The sequence below is a fragment of the Orbicella franksi genome, chromosome 1 (genome assembly GCF_964199315.1).
Source record: "Orbicella franksi chromosome 1, jaOrbFran1.1, whole genome shotgun sequence".
NCBI classification, from domain to species: domain Eukaryota; kingdom Metazoa; phylum Cnidaria; class Anthozoa; order Scleractinia; family Merulinidae; genus Orbicella; species Orbicella franksi.
This window is the reverse complement of record NC_138145.1, coordinates 7,509,554-7,528,668: the sequence shown is the minus strand read 5'-3', so window position 1 is coordinate 7,528,668 and position 19,115 is coordinate 7,509,554. Positions and strand designations below refer to the sequence as shown.

At 38.5% G+C, this 19,115-nt stretch overlaps 1 protein-coding gene across 1 annotated transcript; it reads left to right on the top strand.

Moving 5' to 3' along the window:
* The first annotated feature begins 235 nt into the window (after nt 1-235).
* Nucleotides 236-18,318, top strand: LOC145487340 (protein-associating with the carboxyl-terminal domain of ezrin-like). Its single transcript, XM_081466104.1, has 16 exons — nt 236-821; nt 3,283-3,468; nt 4,558-4,674; nt 5,088-5,144; nt 5,408-5,507; nt 5,711-5,772; nt 6,287-6,330; nt 6,423-6,500; nt 7,129-7,268; nt 7,696-7,759; nt 8,076-8,211; nt 14,655-14,795; nt 14,885-14,912; nt 15,606-15,979; nt 16,473-16,931; nt 17,378-18,318. The coding sequence occupies exons 1-16, from the start codon at nt 636-638 to the stop codon at nt 17,417-17,419; spliced, it is 2,214 nt and encodes a 737-aa protein (XP_081322230.1). The 5' UTR covers nt 236-635; the 3' UTR covers nt 17,420-18,318.
* Nucleotides 18,319-19,115: the final 797 nt, after the last annotated feature.

Genomic DNA, 19,115 nt, shown 5'->3' with positions numbered 1-19,115 from the left:
ATTTCTGCTAGGAAACCAGGCCATCTCTAACAACCATGGATAAAAATGTTAATTTTATTGCAAACATCGATCGAATCAATTGAACCCCTGACCATCTTGTTAACCTTCCGTCGGCGTTTGTGAAATTTTGAACATTCTTATTTCCCATCAAACCTTCAAAATATTTGCACTTTTTACCTGGATACGGAAAAGGGCTTCATACATGACAGAGAGATATCCGCTGACAACGCACAACGCTCGTCTCCAAAGATGACTGTTGTTTTTCCACGATAAACACGTTGGGAAATCGCCTTAATTTTTGGCTTCCGCGATTATAGAGTACAGTCATGTATTCCATTAAAGAGTGTTGTACGTAGCTTGCTGGTTTGTGGACAAAATGTATGGCGGAATATGACAAGTTTTGGTGCAGACTGAGTGAAATTTGTTAACTACTCTTTGGATCGGACGAGGCCTAACTTGTCTGAACTTGTGTACTTTGTGACTCTCCCAAGCAAGTAAATGAATGAATGAGTATGTTGTTTGACGGATTTATTCTATAGAATCTACTATCAGCTTTGGATATAGCCAACCTGTGGCTTGGATTTGTTCAGTTTACAAGGTTGAGCCACCATCGATATACACTTTGATATACAAACATGGGATCAGAATGTAGTGTGGAGGAAGATTATGAGTTGGACGAGCCTGTTAATTGTAACAGCAAAGAATGGAGTTTATTCGCAGCAAGGAGGAAACAAGATGACTTCAAAGCCACAGTATTTGTTCACGAAAAGAGTAGGAAAGTAAAGAACAAGAATGACGAAAGGATTGCTAAAGCAGCGCAGGTAATTAACTAGTGAGACAATCTCAGTGCAGACTGCGATTGATAGCTCTGGCACGGTAGTCCCATAAGTACTCACCCTGCTCGGTTCACTTCCGGTTTCTATCTAAATAAGCCGCTGATGAGAATCTTCACATTTCCCTTCTTTATTTAAACCCTGTGTAGTTTGAAAACAGCAGATGATATTTGTTGAACCGACCTGTGGGTAATTCTAAAAGATACGTTTAACTTTTGCATTAAAAAGGGACAAGTAGCGCTACGTAGTACCTGACATTACATGACATAAAAAACCATGTGGAAACATAGTATATAACACTTATGATACTAGAACGCATGCCTCTTACATGTTGGGTTCTACCATAAGGGAAACTACTCAACATTTGTGTGTTATCCCGTATGTAATGTATCCTCCACCTAATGTATAGAAGACACGAACGCTAACTAATCTAGGCATGCATTTAGAGCAAATTGGTTTTGTTCTTAAGAGAATAGTACCACAAGGAGAGCAAGGGGTTACTTGAAACAAACATATAGCTTTGCGATATTTACTCCTAACTGACGTAGATATGACACGTTTTACGTAGGGTACATGTGTACCTTTCCCAGCTCACCCCCACCATTTCCTTGCCTCTAGACTAATTAATTAACTGAAATTAATTAATTAAACAAACATTAAAGTTTACACCTTAGCGCATTGGTGCTTAGTGATTAGCGCCCTAGTGCCCTAGTGGCAGGCAGTCCCCAAAACCATCCCAATAGTGCATTCTGCTCTAAAAATGAGTAATTTAAGCTTAAATTAAAAACTACCTACAAGTACTGTGTAATTATACTGACTGATGAGGCTATTTTCTCACTCTCCTGAAGGGGGCAAAAGGCTGGTTTTCACTAGCAATGGAATCATAATCAGAGTCATAATCAAAGGCACAGAGTGATACGATCTAGGGAAAATCAAACCAACAGAGTCAGAAGCAGAACACCAATTCCGCTTATGTCTCTGTTGCTTGTGATCTAGTGCTTATGACCTTGTATTTAAGATTAGATTATTAGCTTCAGATTTCTATCGCATGATAGTCGATAAGGGCACAGCCCAAGTCAGCTATCACGTATAGAAATTGAGAGTGAATAATGTAATTGTTTTAGTATAAATCTACTAAGTTGTTCAAAATTTTACCTAAATCCTCTTCATGGACACCTCAAAAATGCAGAGAAGTGGCCATCATTTTGTTAACAAGAGCACAATTCTACGCTGCTCACTATCTACATGAGAATAGATAGTGAGTAGCATAACCAATCAGAGAATACCATTTGTGATAGAATGCTAGTAGATTTATACTAAAACAGAATAGATAGTGAGTAGCACAATGGCATTCATGATAGAACACTAGTACATTTATATTAAGAGTTGATAGAGGCACTGTGAGAGAGAAGTGTCTTGGCCAAGAGCATGACACAATGACTTAGACCAGGGCTTGAACCCAGAACGCTTGACTGGGTGGTCAGGGTGCCGACTATTAACATATCCTATTGTCAAAATTCTTTGTAGACATTGATTAAGAAAAAGACCCATATAAACAAAGTTATGCAAGCACCTAAAAATATGTTCAACAATGGAGTGATAAATTGCAGCCAACTTAAACACATTGTTACAAAATGGGGAACATATTTTTGAATAGGGTAGAATAATTAGAGTGTTATGTTATCCTGAGCAGAGTCAGATTTGAGTGATCAATGGCACCTCCCTACCCAAAGAGCTGTTGAGTGCCACTCCCTCCCCCCCTCCCCCATCCCTACCATGGGTGTCAATGGAGCCTTTACAGTTCAACCCCTATTAAGCGGCCACCTTCGGGGAAATAAGTGGTGGCCACTTAATAGGGGTTGATGTACCTTGAATATTTCTCATTATCAGGTTAATTTCTTGGTGAACGTGGAGTCATGTAAAGACAACCATGATAAACGTGTGTTTGAATGTTTTTATCGGTCATCAAATTCTATTTCAGACTTTAATATAATTACTTTTCACTGCCTTTTCCAAAACAAAGCTAAATTACATGTATTAAATTTTGGGTGCCCGTTTAATGAGGGTAAGAACAATAGAAAACCCTCATAGAGACGACCAAAAGGTGGCCATGGCCACTTAATAGAGGTGACCAGTTAATAGGGGTTTTATTTGGAGTAGTTTACTGTCAATAATTTCAGGACTTTGATATCTGGCCACTTAATAGGTGGCTGCTTAATAGAGGCTCGACTGTATTTGGTACTCCCTGAAGATTTAAAGGTGGCAATTATAATTAGTTGACACATGCAATGATTCCTACAAAAAATTAAAATATTCTCTCTTACCATTACATGTAAAGAGTGCAGAATGCAGTCATTTATGCTGCCTATTATCTTAACCTCATGAGCCAGAAATATGTACAATCATGTAACAGGAAAATTTTTACAGTAATTTAATGCTTTGGTTTCAGTATCTGAAGATTCTTAAGCACCCAGCTATTCTAAAGCACCTTTGGTCTTATGACAACTCAGAAGAGCTTTGTATGGTGACTGAACCAGTCAGACCTTTGGAATCTGTTATACAGACATTAGACACGGTGGAGATTATTGCTGGACTGTACAATATTGTCGAAGCTCTGGTCTTTTTACACGAGAGGGTATGTTTTTAATGATTTCAATATGCTTCAGGTCTTCACTTGGAAAAAATTACAATTTAAAGTGCATATGACATGAAAAATATTTTCTGCTTATTTGAAAGGCCTTTCAAAATACAGAAGATTGGCGTTTTTCTTTTTGTAATATCTTTTTTCGTTTTAGAGAGCTTGACGTTTTTCTATTATGCAAATTAGATTAGTGATGAGGTGATATTGTTTGCAACTAAAAATGGTAAAATACTGAATAAACAATATCTCTAGGAATATTGAAGCAGTGTTCTTGAAACTTGGCGCCACAAATGTACATCACAAAAGAAACAAAATGGCACCCTTAATGCTTTTGCCATAGCAACTCTTTCGGCTTCAGTCTCTTTCTGTCAAAAAACCAAATATCCCCATTTGCAACCTCTAAAGTGAGACAAAGGGTCCTACTTGGAACAGACATAGTTCCCATATTGTCTTAACTCCCATCATTAGATTGGGTGGGGTAGATGGTTCTTGGTTTAAGACAAAAACTGGGAATTTCAGTTTTTATTAAGACAGCACCAGCGGCAAAACTGTTGTCATGGCAACAGCACTAAGGGTATCATTTTGTTTCTTTTGTGATGTGCATTTGTGGTGCCAAGTTTCAAGAACACTGCTTCAATATTTCTAGAGATATTGTTTATTCAGTATTTTACTGTTTTTAGTTGCAAACAATATGACGTCACCACTGATCTAATTTGCATAATGGGAAAAAGTCAATATCTCTAAAACAAAAAAAAGATATTTCAAAACAAAAAATGCCATTCTTCTGTATTTTGAAAGGCCTTTTCAAAATAAACAGAAATTATTTTTCATGTCATATGCACTTTAAGAAGACATTTATTTACCTTTTTAGAAAATATAATGACATAGCAAACATCTTACTGAAATGAACTGTAAACCATGATTATACGGTAGACTTACAAGTGTGTAGCATTATAGTTGTAAGCCTGTAATTCATGCAAAGGGTTACATACATGTAGCCATCTTCTCTAATGTTGGTAATGTTGAGCATTGGTTTTTTGTTTTTCAAACACATTCTAATCATTCAGTTTTATTAATTTTTAGGGTGGCCTGTCACACAACAATGTTTGTCTGTCATCTGTTTATGTAAGCGATAATGACTGGGGCTGGCGGCTTGGTGGAATGCAACATGTGTGCAAAGTTTCTGAACTGACCAATGAGGTACATTTGTGTAACATTGCATCAAATATTTCTTTCAATAAGTTGTGTCTAACATCTAAAATACAGATATAATTGGATCGTAGCCTGAAGTCCTGTACCTTCAAACTTAATTTACTTAACAGTAATGTACTCAAGTGTCCATACTATATTGTACCTTTATGATCCAGTGAACTGTTGGTAATTCAGTCTGATCTTATACACAACATAGAAGCAAAACAGTGCTTATGAGAATTTTACTGATTGAGAATACTTTTTAACTGCCTGATTGATTGCTTTGCTCCTCAGCCCAGTCACTCATTTGTTCATTCGTAAATTTTATTAAATAGAGTGTTGAATAAAATTGTTAGTGGTAATACACTGTTTCCAAATTGTCTCTGTACTGCCTAATTATTTTCTTGTTTTATTGATTGAAGTTTCTGTCTGGGACACGAGCTCAAAGAGACTCCAAGTCTATTTCTCCTGAGGAAAAGGTAATACATGTATACCTAAGTTACTATTAATAATTATTTACATTCCTGTTAGAATATCTTGACCCCCTGGCATGATACTGAACAATGTCAACCTCAGCTTCAATGTTGTCCTCAGATATTAATTGATCATGAGACCTTATTAAACTGAGTAATCTCATTCTTTGTTTGTGACACCCACTACAAATACTTACTGCTAGAGCTAATACTTGGTTGAATTATTAAGTACAGCTAGGTTATCTTTTATTGTGTTTCTAAAAACATAGGAAGGGCGCATAAATATCAATCTGAAGACAGGCCATTCTCTGGATGCATATGCCTTTGGCATGTTCGTGAGTGATATCTTGGACACTCGAGCAGATTTAGGTAAACTATGTAATATGTTATTGAAACTGGTATCACTTGGAAACATTAAGTTTAAAGCATCATCGTCTTAAGACAATATGCCTCAGCCATTTTTTTTAATGTAATGCTGTGAAAATGAGTACACTAGTACATGTATGCACTTTGTTCATTTGCTGTCATGGCTTTTTCTTTGCTTACTGTATCAATTGTCTTTTCTGTTCTAGGAGATATCGGTGAAAAGTTTGGAGAAAAGATGCAGAGTCTATTCCTTCATGAGAATCCTCAGGTGAATTAAAAATACAGTTCTGATTGTCCAAGTGGTAGTACTCCAAAATGGGATTGTTTCAAAAAAATTAATTAGTGTCTCAGATTTTGAAAAATGAGGCCAAAATTCATCTTCCAACTCAATAGAAACTACATGTAACAATTAACATTCCAAAAGAAGATTGTACATGGTAAAAAAATAAAAAAAATAAATGAATTTCAGTCTGCCCTTCAGGCATGCAGCTCTCAAATTTTGCTTGCCCTGGGCAAGTCTAAGTTAGAGGACTTGCCTGGGCCCTCACCCGTCAGGCAAGTGATAATGAAAAGTTACTTGCCTGTGAGAGAGATCTACTTGTCCCACATGACCAGACAGCACTTTTTTTTTAGCCCTATTAAAGTCATGTGGAAGTGCCCAGTAAACTCTTTTATGTCTGTTACATAGTAAAAACTTTAGAGTGCGTCAATAATTTGTATTTTATTCTCAGAATTGTATCTGAGTTTACTTTTTCACTTTTTAATTTTCATCACTATCACAGATGAGGCCACAATTTTCCAGTCTTCTCAATGATGATTTCTTCAGGTTTGTCCAATTTATTTCTTATTCCCATACAACCCTTAGAGTTCTTTTTAAACCAATTAAAAGTTATATACATCTTAATTTCATATCAACAGGAGCAGTTTCTTGGAGATAATGACTTTCCTGAACCAGATTACGATTAAAAGTGATGTAGAGAAAGGCAAATTCTTCAGGTATGTAAATTACTTAAGCCTGAACACTGCAGGAAAAGTTTAAAGGACGCTCTGTGAAGTGCTGTGAGAGCAGAACCACAACACAACCTTAATAAATAAATAGCCTGGGGAATACATGTCTGAAGAAATGTCTTCCTAGTGCCACCACACTGTATAATATATATATCTGTGCCCACTGTGTTCAGCTCTCCAGAAAATACAATCCCACCCCTCTGGAAATTCCCATTAAGCATCACACATTTCTTTAAATTTGTTGGTGCCACCACCCCACCCCCACCCCCACCCACAGGAAATTTCAATCCCTTCTGTGGAGCAGAGAGAGGATTGCTATTTACAGCACATTGCAACTTGTAGATGATATTGTTTGACTTTCTTCAATTTCTTTGAAAATGTATTTAACTGTTTTTGTGCTAGCGAAGAAGAGGAAGAGGTTAGTTAAAGTAACGAATCTACCAGCCAAATCTGAACTTTTATTGATCCTTACTAGCCTATGACCAATTACATGCAAGTTTGCAAACTCTGTCTTCAACAGCCATTATGAAAGAATACATTGTAGTTTTATTTTGCTGCAGGTACCAATAGGGTTTTGATGAAAACAGTTTGTCAATTTTTTTTTTTTACATTTCAGTTCTCTAGCCTACAAGCTGACAACAATTCCTCCCAAGGTTGTTGCTAGACGCATGCTTCCACGATTGATGTCAAGATTTGTTCTGGCAGAACCTAGTGCAGAAAATAATTTTCTTCCTCATCTTCTCACTTCTATTAAAGGTACACTGCTGTGCAGTAATTATTCTTAACACTAGGACTGTAGAGAAAGCAAATCTATTAACGATTCAAGGCTACACAGACTCAACAAGAATTTGCTATGCAGAAATCTTTGAGCAAGATTTCTAACTGCTGTAAGAAACCATCTTGAGAAATCACCAGGTTTTTTGCTAGATAATTTGTTGCTCGTTAATTTCATTCCAATTCTATTATAGATTCTATAAGCACAAACAAGTTACACAACATCCAGAGGGAGTCGTGATGATCAAATCATGCAAACATGTAGTCAGGAGCCTATTTTTAAAAAAATCATAAGAAGAAACAAAAATGTATTTCTATCTTTATATATGCGACTGTCACATTTCCTGGAATATTGAAAACAAAATCACCGTCAATTTAGATGTTAGGAATCTTTTTTTTTTTGCTGCAGATGGTAGTGACACTGATTACCAGATAAGTGGTCTCACTCCAGTTATACCAGATGAGCTGTTCAGGTAATTATCAAAGTTTCCTTTTATGGATACATGTATTTCTTTGGAGAACCACTGTGTTCTTATTGTAAGGGAGTTTTGTGACAATAGCCAATCTACAACACGAATTTTGTTCGTGGAAATAAAACCCACCCGCTTGTAATTGTCATACGTGACATAGAAACCGCATGACAATTGCAGGCGTTCTAGCGTAAGGCACTCAGAAGACTCTACAAATGCGATTAAAACAGTTCTAAGCTAGAGTTACACGTTCCGTGGTCTAGTGTCACTTTCCTTTATTTATTGAAAATATAAGTGATACGTTTTTGTCTCTTTTCAGAGAACACTGCATTCCAATTTTGATGACGCTGTGGTCAATAAGAGATGGGCATGTCAGAATGATTCTTCTCAAGTATTTCAGTCTCTATGGAACTTCTTTCAAGGAAGAAGTTCTAGAAAATTTTATCCTGCCTCAGGTATGGTAATCAGCGGATGTGACCTTCACAATTCCATATGCTTACATGGATCCTTTGTTAAGCGTGTGATCAGTGGCTTAGATGTTGATATATATTTTTTATATAGAACAAAATGTTTTAAGCATAAGATCAGAGGCTTAGATTTTGTTATATAAAAACATGAAAAGATATATAACAGAACCATAGGCCTAAAATCTATTTACATAACTGACAAAATCTAAGCCACTGATCAGCCGCTTATCCTGCAAAATGTATTAATTAATTCGCGGATATAACAATAATTTAGCAAATGAACAGAACCAAGATGTTGAAGCTGGTCTTTAATCTGGTGTGGGCTCCTTTTTCGGATTCTCAGTGGACAAAAATTGTATTGGCTCTATTTTATATACAGTCAAACCTCTATAAAGCGGCCTTCTGTTAAGCGGTCACCCTCTATTAAGCGGTCAGCATTCAAATTCCCGAAATTCGCTTCACATATTTACTGTATATTTGGCCTCCATTAAGCGGTCACCTCTATTATGCGGACGCGGTCACCGCTTGGACTTCCCAATTGGCTAATTTTCACATCAGGTGGTCAACCGAAGCACAGTCACGAAGAACCCACGTTGGCGCTGAATTAAGTCAGTGACTTGCTTCACCAAATTAAGTTATGCAATCCCAAGTCACAAACGACCATGACTGGTTTTTTCACTTCATGAGAAAGGAGATGCAGTTACCTGCATTAAGGCAAAGACGCTTGACGCTTACGAAAAACATAAACCACTGATAAAATCTGTTGACTAGTGCGTGGACTTCTTAGATATATTTCGCATTTCAGTTGTTACCAACAATAAATCTGGATAGCGCGCTTCCTTTTGTTATGGTGTTATGGTATGTGTTTTCTGCCCCATAATACGCTAAATTTTGGTTACCTCTTTTAAGCGGTCAACCTGTATTAAGCGGTCACCTGGCTATTTCCTGAGGGTGACCGCTCAATAGAGGTTTGACTGAATTAAGCCTACTGTAAGGTTACAGTTGGCGAGTCATTGTGTTTTGGTGCAGCATTATCACGTTCAGATTGTTGTTTTCCTCTTTATATCACCTTTTTCTAAATAATTGTGGGCTTTTGACCTAGCTTTTTATTACAGACAATATTGCTATTTGATTTCACATGAAAATGAAAATGGAGTCTGCAATTTCATAAAACTCACTGTTCAGTGTCTAAATGTGGTTCTCGTGTTGTGTGTTATGTCTATTTTACTCAGCACTATTTTGCTAAATTGTTTACTTATTTTACCCTATTTTATTTTTTTGTCACATTTTGATGCAATTTTAAACCTATTTTTTTATCAAATGTGCCACTCAAAACTCTCGTTTATAGCTTTTCTAAACCTGCTTTTCTCTTATATTTCTGGACAGGGAGAAAATAGGGTGTCTATTTTAAAACTATTTTATCCCTCTTTTAAATCTGTTTTGAAGCTATTTTCAGTCTATTGTCCAAGGTTTTTTTCCTATTTAGCCCAATTTTATTCCAGTTTAATGTCTATTATTTTTAGGCTATTCAGTTTCAACCTATTTTAGTACATATTGCTTCAGTTAAAATAGTCCAGGAAAACAGTTAAAAAAATACTAAAAAGACAGGGAAAAAATAGCATAAAAATACTGAGGTATAAAACAGATAGAGAATAGGCATTATTTTCGTAAGGGAAACGTTCTAAAAAGAGTACATCTTTGCAGCAGGAGATTTCGATCTCCTGCTATGAAGTTTTAACTTAAAAGAACCAAAGCCGAAAAGATGTAAGCGCGACCGAATTACTTTCTAACTCTTTACCTGTCAGTGAGCATAGCCGAGTTTTGTTTAAATTTAACATACAGCAGTTTTCTGTGGCGGTGGGAATCTAATTTTTTACTTCATGGAGGAGCTAGTAGAATCCGCTACCCTTGTGACGATAAGACCAAACATGAGCTTGTTGAATTATTACAACAGCAGCGCTGGAGGTTGTTTTAACTTCTCAGGAGACGGAACAGAAGTGAACGCACAAATGCTTCGTGAGATGAAAACCTTCAGTCCTTGTTTGTTAGTCTTCTACTGTGTAGTCAACATGTCTCTGGGTTTCTTGTCGTGTGTTGGAAACGCACTCGTTATTTTGACTGTGGTTTCTTTCTCCGAGCTTCACACCGCCACAAATATTGGACTGGCTTGCCTATCGACTAGTACTTTCTTCAACGGGTCGATTTTACATTCTTTTTTGTGTGCTGTCGGTTTTAACGTCCTCGTTAATGGTTGTCCACTTTTTCAAGGGAAAGTGTATGTAATATTCTACCTTTCCCATGTGTTTTTGTATAACTATATCTTTAACTTGTGTTTGGTGACTGCCGAGCGGTATATCGGCGTGGTCTTGTGTCTTCGTTATCACTGTCTTCTTCCAAAACAGCGCGTTTTGAAGCTTTTCGCTTCGTCCTGGATTGCGAGTTTCTTGTTGAGTACTCTGCATTCTATCGACAACTCCTTCTGTCAGTCCTTTGCCAAAGCCACGTGGATATTCACCGTTTTCTTCGCGTTGATTTTCTCATTTTACTGCAATGTCAGGATGTTTCGCATTGCAAGAAGGCACAAAAGACAGATAAATAATCGAGCTGAGGTAGCTCAGCAAATGTCAGTTGTTAACCAAGATAGATTTCGCGGGGCACGGACAGTGTTTTATGTCCTTGTCACTCTGTTGGCGTGCTACGTTCCAGCCTTGGCGGTGAGAATCGTACAGTCTGGCATGGACGAAGATGAACTTGGAACTTTGACTTTAGTTAGACCCTGGACTTCCACCTTTTATGTGATGTATACTAGCATAAGTCCGTTTGTTTATTTTTTCCGGAGTAGAAGACTTCGTAGTTACTCTAGAAAGCTTTTAAGGAAAGTACCACTCTTGATGCGAGGGTATTGTTTGAAGTTTACTGTAACAAATGTGAAGAACATTAACTGTACTTCCCCTGTCACATCTGCAGCGTTGAGCAATCATGCAACGAGTACAATTTAAGACGAAATCCTATAGTAAATCGAGCAATTTCAGTTTTTAGTGGACGAAAACCTTTTACCAGAATAATTTTAAGTACATTACAGTCCCTTTTGTGTTTTCCAGAAGCTAAAAGTATAAACTGTGGCCAGAAATAACACCAAAAACAATTTCCTATGGGAACTCGAGAAAATAAATTTCAAAGTTCAGAGAAACTGCGCAAACACAGGTAAAATTTCATTATCTGTTTTATTTCACCAGTACTTTAAAGTGTTTCATATGAACTTCAAAATTGAACTTCGACATTTGGTGGTGTTAGAAATGATTTCTTTTGAGAAGATATTTAAAACATGCAGTCGCACCGAAGTTTGCAATACAATGTAAATAATCTTGGTACAAAAGTACGGTACAAAGTTTTTGCCCGCTTGTTACCCGAACTTCGGGGGTTAAGCTGTCGTTTAATTTGTGACGATTAAGCTTTTGTAAAGTCTGTGATGTCTGACAAAAAGGCGCGTGATTTTATGGATGGTTGCTGGAAAACTTGGACTTTATCCACGAACGTTTAAGGTAGATAAGTTAACGGTTGTCACAGAGAGCTTGTAAATGTTTTGAACGAAGGCTGAGTTTGATGAGTTCGTATCTTTGCAACCAAAGGCAGTGACTACTTGGCCAACTTGCGTTACTGAAACGTCCATAGTTTTCGTTTTGTTTAAGTGTAAAAGTCCTTGAGAAGTTTCAATCGTTTCTGGAGGTACCCGAAGATTTGCAGAATTTGTTTCTCTTTGATTGCCGGGAAACAAATATTGTGACCGCTTAAGGTCCCATCCACACCACGCCGGAGGAATTTGAAAACGGAGGTTTTACTCTGAAAACTCATCAAATGTTTTCCGTCCACACTAGGCCGGAGGAATTTGAAAACGGAGGTTTCACTCTGAAAACGCATCAAATGTTTCCCGTCCACACTAGGCCGGAGGAATTTGAAAACGGAGGTTTTACTCTGAAAACTCATCAAATGTTTTCCGTCCACACTAGGCCGGAGGAATTTGAAAACGGAGGTTTCACTCTGAAAACGCATCAAATGTTTCCCGTCCACACTAGGCCGGAGGAATTTGAAAACGGAGGTTTCACTCTGAAAACGCATCAAATGTTTTCCGTCCACACTAGGCCGGAGGAATTTGAAAACGGAGGTTTCACTTTGAAAACGCATCAAATGTTTTCCGTCCACACTAGGCCGGAGGAATTTGAAAACGGAGGTTTCACTCTGAAAACGCATCAAATGTTTTCCGTCCACACTAGGCCGGAGGAATTTGAAAACGGAGGTTTCACTTTGAAAACGCATCAAATGTTTTCCGTCCACACTAGGCCGGAGGAATTTGAAAACGGAGGTTTCACTCTGAAAACGCATCAAATGTTTTCCGTCCACACTAGGCCGGAGGAATTTGAAAACGGAGGTTTCACTCTGAAAACGCATCAAATGTTTTCCGTCCACACTAGGCCGGAGGAATTTGAAAACGGAGGTTTCACTTTGAAAACGCATCAAATGTTTTCCGTCCACACTAGGCCGGAGGAATTTGAAAACGGAGGTTTCACTCTGAAAACGCATCAAATGTTTTCCGTCCACACTAGGCCGGAGGAATTTGAAAACGGAGGTTTCACTCTGAAAACGCATCAAATGTTTTCCGTCCACACTAGGCCGGAGGAATTTGAAAACGGAGGTTTCACTTTGAAAACGCATCAAATGTTTTCCGTCCACACTAGGCCGGAGGAATTTGAAAACGGAGGTTTCACTCTGAAAACGCATCAAATGTTTTCCGTCCACACTAGGCCGGAGGAATTTGAAAACGGAGGTTTCACTCTGAAAACGCATCAAATGTTTTCCGTCCACACTAGGCCGGAGGAATTTGAAAACGGAGGTTTCACTCTGAAAACGCATCAAATGTTTTCCGTCCACACTAGGCCGGAGGAATTTGAAAACGGAGGTTTCACTTTGAAAACGCATCAAATGTTTTCCGTCCACACTAGGCCGGAGGAATTTGAAAACGGAGGTTTCACTCTGAAAACGCATCAAATGTTTTCCGTCCACACTAGGCCGGAGGAATTTGAAAACGGAGGTTTCACTCTGAAAACTCATCAAATGTTTTCCGTCCACACTAGGCCGGAGGAATTTGAAAACGGAGGTTTCACTTTGAAAACGCATCAAATGTTTTCCGTCCACACTAGGCCGGAGGAATTTGAAAACGGAGGTTTCACTCTGAAAACGCATCAAATGTTTTCCGTCCACACTAGGCCGGAGGAATTTGAAAACGGAGGTTTCACTCTGAAAACGCATCAAATGTTTTCCGTCCACACTAGGCCGGAGGAATTTGAAAACGGAGGTTTCACTCTGAAAACGCATCAAATGTTTTCCGTCCACACTAGGCCGGAGGAATTTGAAAACGGAGGTTTCACTCTGAAAACGCGTCAAACGCAACAATTAATCACCGGCCGGTCATTTTGGATTTGTGTTTGAGGAAAAATCGGTCAGGGAAATCACATGGTTATCGTGACACCATCGGTTTCGAAAAGCTCCGAGTCCGTTTTCAAAATTTTTTCCGTCCACCCTAAAACGAAAAGCCGGCGTTTTCATATTCCTCTGGTCTATAGAGCGTTTTCAAAAAGCTCCGTTTTCAAAACGTTTCCGTACACACGAACATGAAAAGCCGGCGTTTTCAAATTCCTCCGGTATGAAAAAAGCGTTTTCGAAAAGCTCCGTTTTCCTGACGGATTTGTGTGGACGGTACGCCAAACCGTGGAAAGAAAGCTGCGTTTTTACATTTCTCCGGCGTATGGACGGAGCCTAAATCTTCATTATACTTTATTTTTTTCAAAAGAGTGTGGACAGTAAAAGAAGCGAGCGTAAGCCTGAGTGGATGAGAAAAATAGATATGCGAATAAGCGAAGAAGTACAGAATAATTAGTAAGGCAAAGGGCACGAATTCCAACTGGGAATTAACCTAAGTAATGAATGAAATAAAGCCACAGGAAGCAAATTAGGAAACGGCGGAATTTACTTTAACGTATTCAGTTTAATTCAACAGCGAGTGATCCTGGAGGGAGGAAAAGCAAAAGCAGGATAATTTTCCTTTTTGTGTTATTTTGAAAATTTCCCAAAATAGTGCAATAAAATCGCTAAATAATCTCATAAATAATGTCTAGTTATTTGCATGTATAGAGGTGAGCTCAAACAGGCAGCGTTGGGTGAAAGTCGATCGTCACTGGATTTTACTATGCTACTGCAGTCGGTGATCACGAAGAATTTCCCCGTCCTCAAGTGGACCAAAACCGCGCCAAAACCGTTTTTCTCGCTTTTTTCGCTTTTCGCTTCGCATTCTACGGGACGAAGAGGGTCTGTTTAACTTTTACGCGTTTGCCAAACCTATGCACCTTTATTTAATTGTGTTTGTACGTTTTATTCAGATGTTGATTGGTCTACGAGAAACAGATGACAGAATAGTGGCCGCTACATTCTCTGCTCTGGCGGTCATGGTGCCCATATTAGGAGCGGATATTGTGGTTGGTGGAGAAAGAAGGAAGCACTTCATCGAAGGAAGACCAAAGGTACAGGTTTAATTTCCAGTTTAGACCCCTAATATTTGTTTTAGTCGTCAATAAAACTTCATTTTATGTTTTTTGTCTTGTCTTTTCAGTTCAGCACTTCTGATAGCTTGCCACCAAGTAAGTGAAAAGTTTATTGTGATTTAGCCCATGAAACGCAAACTCAGCTGTCTGTCCGCTTTCGCGCTTTCGCTCCGGAAACTTTTTACGTAGTGAAGTAACTGTAGTCTCTAATGCAAAACTGAATAGCTATTCGGGATGGAGTCGGTCCGTTTGTTCTCAGTACTCACGAAATACATTTGTGGACTATTAATTCGGCTTAAAGCGAAGACGCTCAAGATCATCGCTGCTATCCGTTAGTTTCTCAGTCAGTCGGCCGCAGTGTTGTACACAACGGTGGTCAGCTTCCAGCTGTTTCCCGCCATTAATCGTCACAGCTTCCATAGCTGTTTTCCCGCCATATTGTGGCGATCAGGCGTCACAAGTTCTAGCCGTTTCCCACGCTCCTTGTTGTTCTTCTTCCATCAGGCTTCGCAGCTTCCAGTTGTTTTACCGCCTTGTTGAGCTACGTCTATTAGGCGTCACTCGCAGCTTCCAATTGTTTTCCCGCCATTTTGTGGTGCGTCCATCGGGCGTCGCAGCTTCCAGTTGTTTTCCCGCCTTTTTGATCTACGTCCATAAGGCGTGACAATTCCTCGTTGCATTCGTATCTTCCTGGTTTGCTGCCTTAATTTGCCCAGTTCATCACAGCTTTTTCCCGCTTGCCATATTTTCCTTATCATTCCTTATTTTTCTTTTGTCTTATTTTTTCAGTCTCCACAGTTCCCGTAACAGAAAAGAAAATCAGCAACATCGGCCCTACAAACCTGAGCGGAGTTATCGACATCGAAAACAAGTTAAGTCCACTGACAAGTAAAGACACAAGAAGAGCAACTCGCAGTTCTGAGGACAAGTTACGAAAACAGGACAGGGAAAAGCGGAGACAAGAAATGGAAAGGAAAAAGGAGGAGAGGAAAAAAGAGCTGGAGCGGCGCAGACTGGAAAGAGAGAGAGAAAAGGCAAAAAAGCAGTCATCTCCAAAAAGACTTTTAGATCTAGTTATCCCGAATGCGGAGTCTGATCATAAGGAATTTGAACCATGGGAAGAGCTGGATGAGGCCCAGAGCTCCCCTCGGTCAGACGCGACGGTGAGTGGAATGGAAGACATGTTACATTTATTATTTTATTATTATTATTGTTTTTTTTTATTTTCAGTTCTATGATAGAACTCTATAACGTTGTAAACGAATTTATTTCGTGAATATTTCAAGTGATGTACTATAGTAAAACTGATTAAGATAACTGACATGCGCTGAAAGCTTGCTTACGTACAGCTGTAACTAATTCAGGTCATAATAGATTAAGTGGCATGCTGGGAATATTAATCCGTTTTTTTTTCCGAACAAGCGTTAGGTATTTTGTAGCTTATATCTAGAAGATGTGTAACGACCTGTAACGCACTACACCTCCTACACCTGTAATCTTTGCCCTCATTTACAGTACGCTTCAAACGTTTGAGGTTTCAGCCGAAAAGCTTTCATAGGGAAATCCCTTACGTGGCATAATTAAACAAAACACTGCCTAGTATTAGCAACAGGTGTTAGAAGTTTTCTTGAGTTTCCCTTATCTTTTCGTGTTCAGAGCCGCCGATCAAGTCAAGCTACCGCTGACCATAATGTTCAGTACTGGAGTGACGATCACAGTGTTACCAGTGACCATGACAAGTTGGACATGACCAATGTTGATTTCACGCCACCCTCTTCACAAGCGGAGAAATTCAACAGAACTTCATTCCATACTCGTGATAAAGACAGTTATTCCTCTAAATCCACGCAGGGCAATGCGTTAAAACTTGGTTCCAATAAATCTTCAGGAAGAACGGATAAATCGAAACCTTCGAAGTCACGACATCAAAGCGACGAACCGCCTGGAAGTGAATTTGAAATACCGCGAGTTGCTGTCCGCTCAAGTGAGCCTGATTACTTTGCTGACATGGAACCCGCTGTGAGTTTTAAAGCGAACGATTCCAAGGGTTCTGTCTTACAGTCCCACACTGGAGGACTGAGTTCTAAGCTGGCGATGGTCGAAGATAGCTCACAGGTATGATAGGCAGGTTCTTTTTAGGCCTTTTGTGACCAGAACGCAGCCTCGTTCCCATGGCCATGGGAACGAGGATGGTTAGAACGAGGCTAACCAAAAGATGTCGGGGTCTTACCGTTTTCCGACAGCGGACGATGTTGTTGTTTGTTTGTGTGTTTGTTCGTCTGTGTGTTTGTTTGTTTGCTTTGTTATGTTTGCAATGAGGTCGTGCGGTTTTTCATTTGGGTGACGAAAGAAATTTTTAATTCTTTTAAGTTGTGCGTTTGCCAAGCTATTAAAGGAGTCCAGTTTTCAGTTTTCTTTGCTTTTGTGTTTTGTGCTTTTATCTTGTTTGACTAACCCGCGTTTTATCGCAATCTGTGGTCGTGTGTTCTCCCTCGCCTGGCGCCATTATCATTATTTCCCTGGAGCTCTCATTAGTTCATTCTGTTGTTTTTGTTTTTCAGATGGAAAGTGGCTGGGCCGATGACTGGGATGGTTTTGAATGACTAGTGACTGTTTTTGTGATATTTTTATTGGTAATCTCACTTCTTTTTTCTCCGAACGTTTAATGAACCCATTCTTGTAATCGACCTAAGAAAAATAGGTTAAAACGCTCTTATCCCACATAGTTTTCTTTGTTTATCATGGACATAAATCACTAGCAAAGGATCTCATTAAAATTCTCAGTCGCAAAAAATCGCCAGCGAACACGTAAAATTGCATATCTTATTTTTAATAATTTTCTGTTGCGAATAAGCCAAGGGGAACTCAGATGAAATAGCCACGGGGAGGTGGAAGACCTCTTTTGGTACCTGTGGATCTTTTTGGTGTTAAAATTTTTGTGTAAGTTTTTTTTTTTCTTTTGGGTTCACAAAAAGCGTAACCCAGGTTTCTGCACAAAATTATATTTCTGTTCACTTTCAAAGAATGACTGCAGTCTGCCTAAATTTGTGACAGATGCACGACGACTGAGGAAATGTGGATGCCATAACTGACTGGAACGTTTATTTTTCTTTTTTATGGCGAGAGAAAAACGAACTTAATTTTTTTTTTTTTTTGGAGGGGGGGACAATTTGGTCTCATTCGCACCTCCCCGTCTCTAAGATATCTGAGTACCCACCCCCGGGCAAATCTGCAGTGAGGTAAAAAATTTTTAAATGAGATGGAAATTGCAAGTTTCTGTTGTAGTTAAAATATTCTTATTTCGCCGTTTGAGGTGTTTGTTGAATTCTCGTTGCGGAATAGTTGTTATGAAAACTTTTGAACATGGTTGTTTAAAAATAGTACATTTAAGTTAAATTTTATGGAATAATATTTACGATAGAGACTATTTTACAAAGTTATCCGGTAAAGAAGATAATATTTTAGAAGGTGAAATATCAGCCAATGAAATAAATGAAATATTGTTCATGAGTGGGTCAGTAATTTCCTTCTTTCCGTATTAGTTTTATCAATACATTGGAAGTTCTTCCTTTGAAAGTGGAATGTTTACTTTGATATCTTTAACTTTCGTTGTAATCTTTACGATCTCGTTTCATCAATTCCTCCCTAATTAAGTAAAGTAAATATGAAAATATAATTTCTTATTTTTTTGTTACACGCCATTTCCACATTTTTTGTTTCTTTTTAGAAAGTTAGTAAGAGTAATAACACCTGTCTCGTATGCTTTCGAAAACATCGGCTACAAACCGAACAAAGAAAATGAAAATGTGGAAAAGGAGAAGGATTTTAATATTCCCTGAACGTTCTGTACATCTTCCGCCAAAGCTCGCCAAGAACTCTGTTTTGTACATCTTCGTGAGCGTTAAATGAGGAGCCGCAACTCTTTCGGTAATTCAAATTCTGGAGAAGGTGATTGAAGAATTAAATTGAGTTGAATTGCTAAACATAAAAAGGGAAAGCAAAAGCGACTTATTATTGTACTTTGGGAGTTCATTTGTGAGAACAGGGCACCTGTGTACCTAACAGTTCTTTTTATGTCATTCAATTTTGACACTTTCATCTTTCAAATCTTTATTTCTGATAAGAGGCAAATTAGCACTTCCTGTGTTCAGAATTAAAAGTACATTCCAAGTTGTAGTTTAAACAGCCCCTTTCTCATAACTATCTCTGGAAGTAGCTCGGTTAAAATCCTTCAAACTCAATAGCTTTTAATCAAATGACGGCAAACCACCATGTTTCAAAACCGACAGTGAATCGAAT

Bases quoted from the DNA above. Each gene is read 5' to 3' on its own strand.
- LOC145487340 (XM_081466104.1), top strand. From the start codon at position 636: ATGGGATCAGAATGTAGTGTGGAGGAAGATTATGAGTTGGACGAGCCT. The intron at 4,675-5,087 runs GTACATTTGTGT...TATTGATTGAAG, and splicing joins TTTCTGAACTGACCAATGAG to TTTCTGTCTGGGACACGAGC. The intron at 7,269-7,695 runs GTACACTGCTGT...TTTTTGCTGCAG, and splicing joins TCTTCTCACTTCTATTAAAG to ATGGTAGTGACACTGATTAC.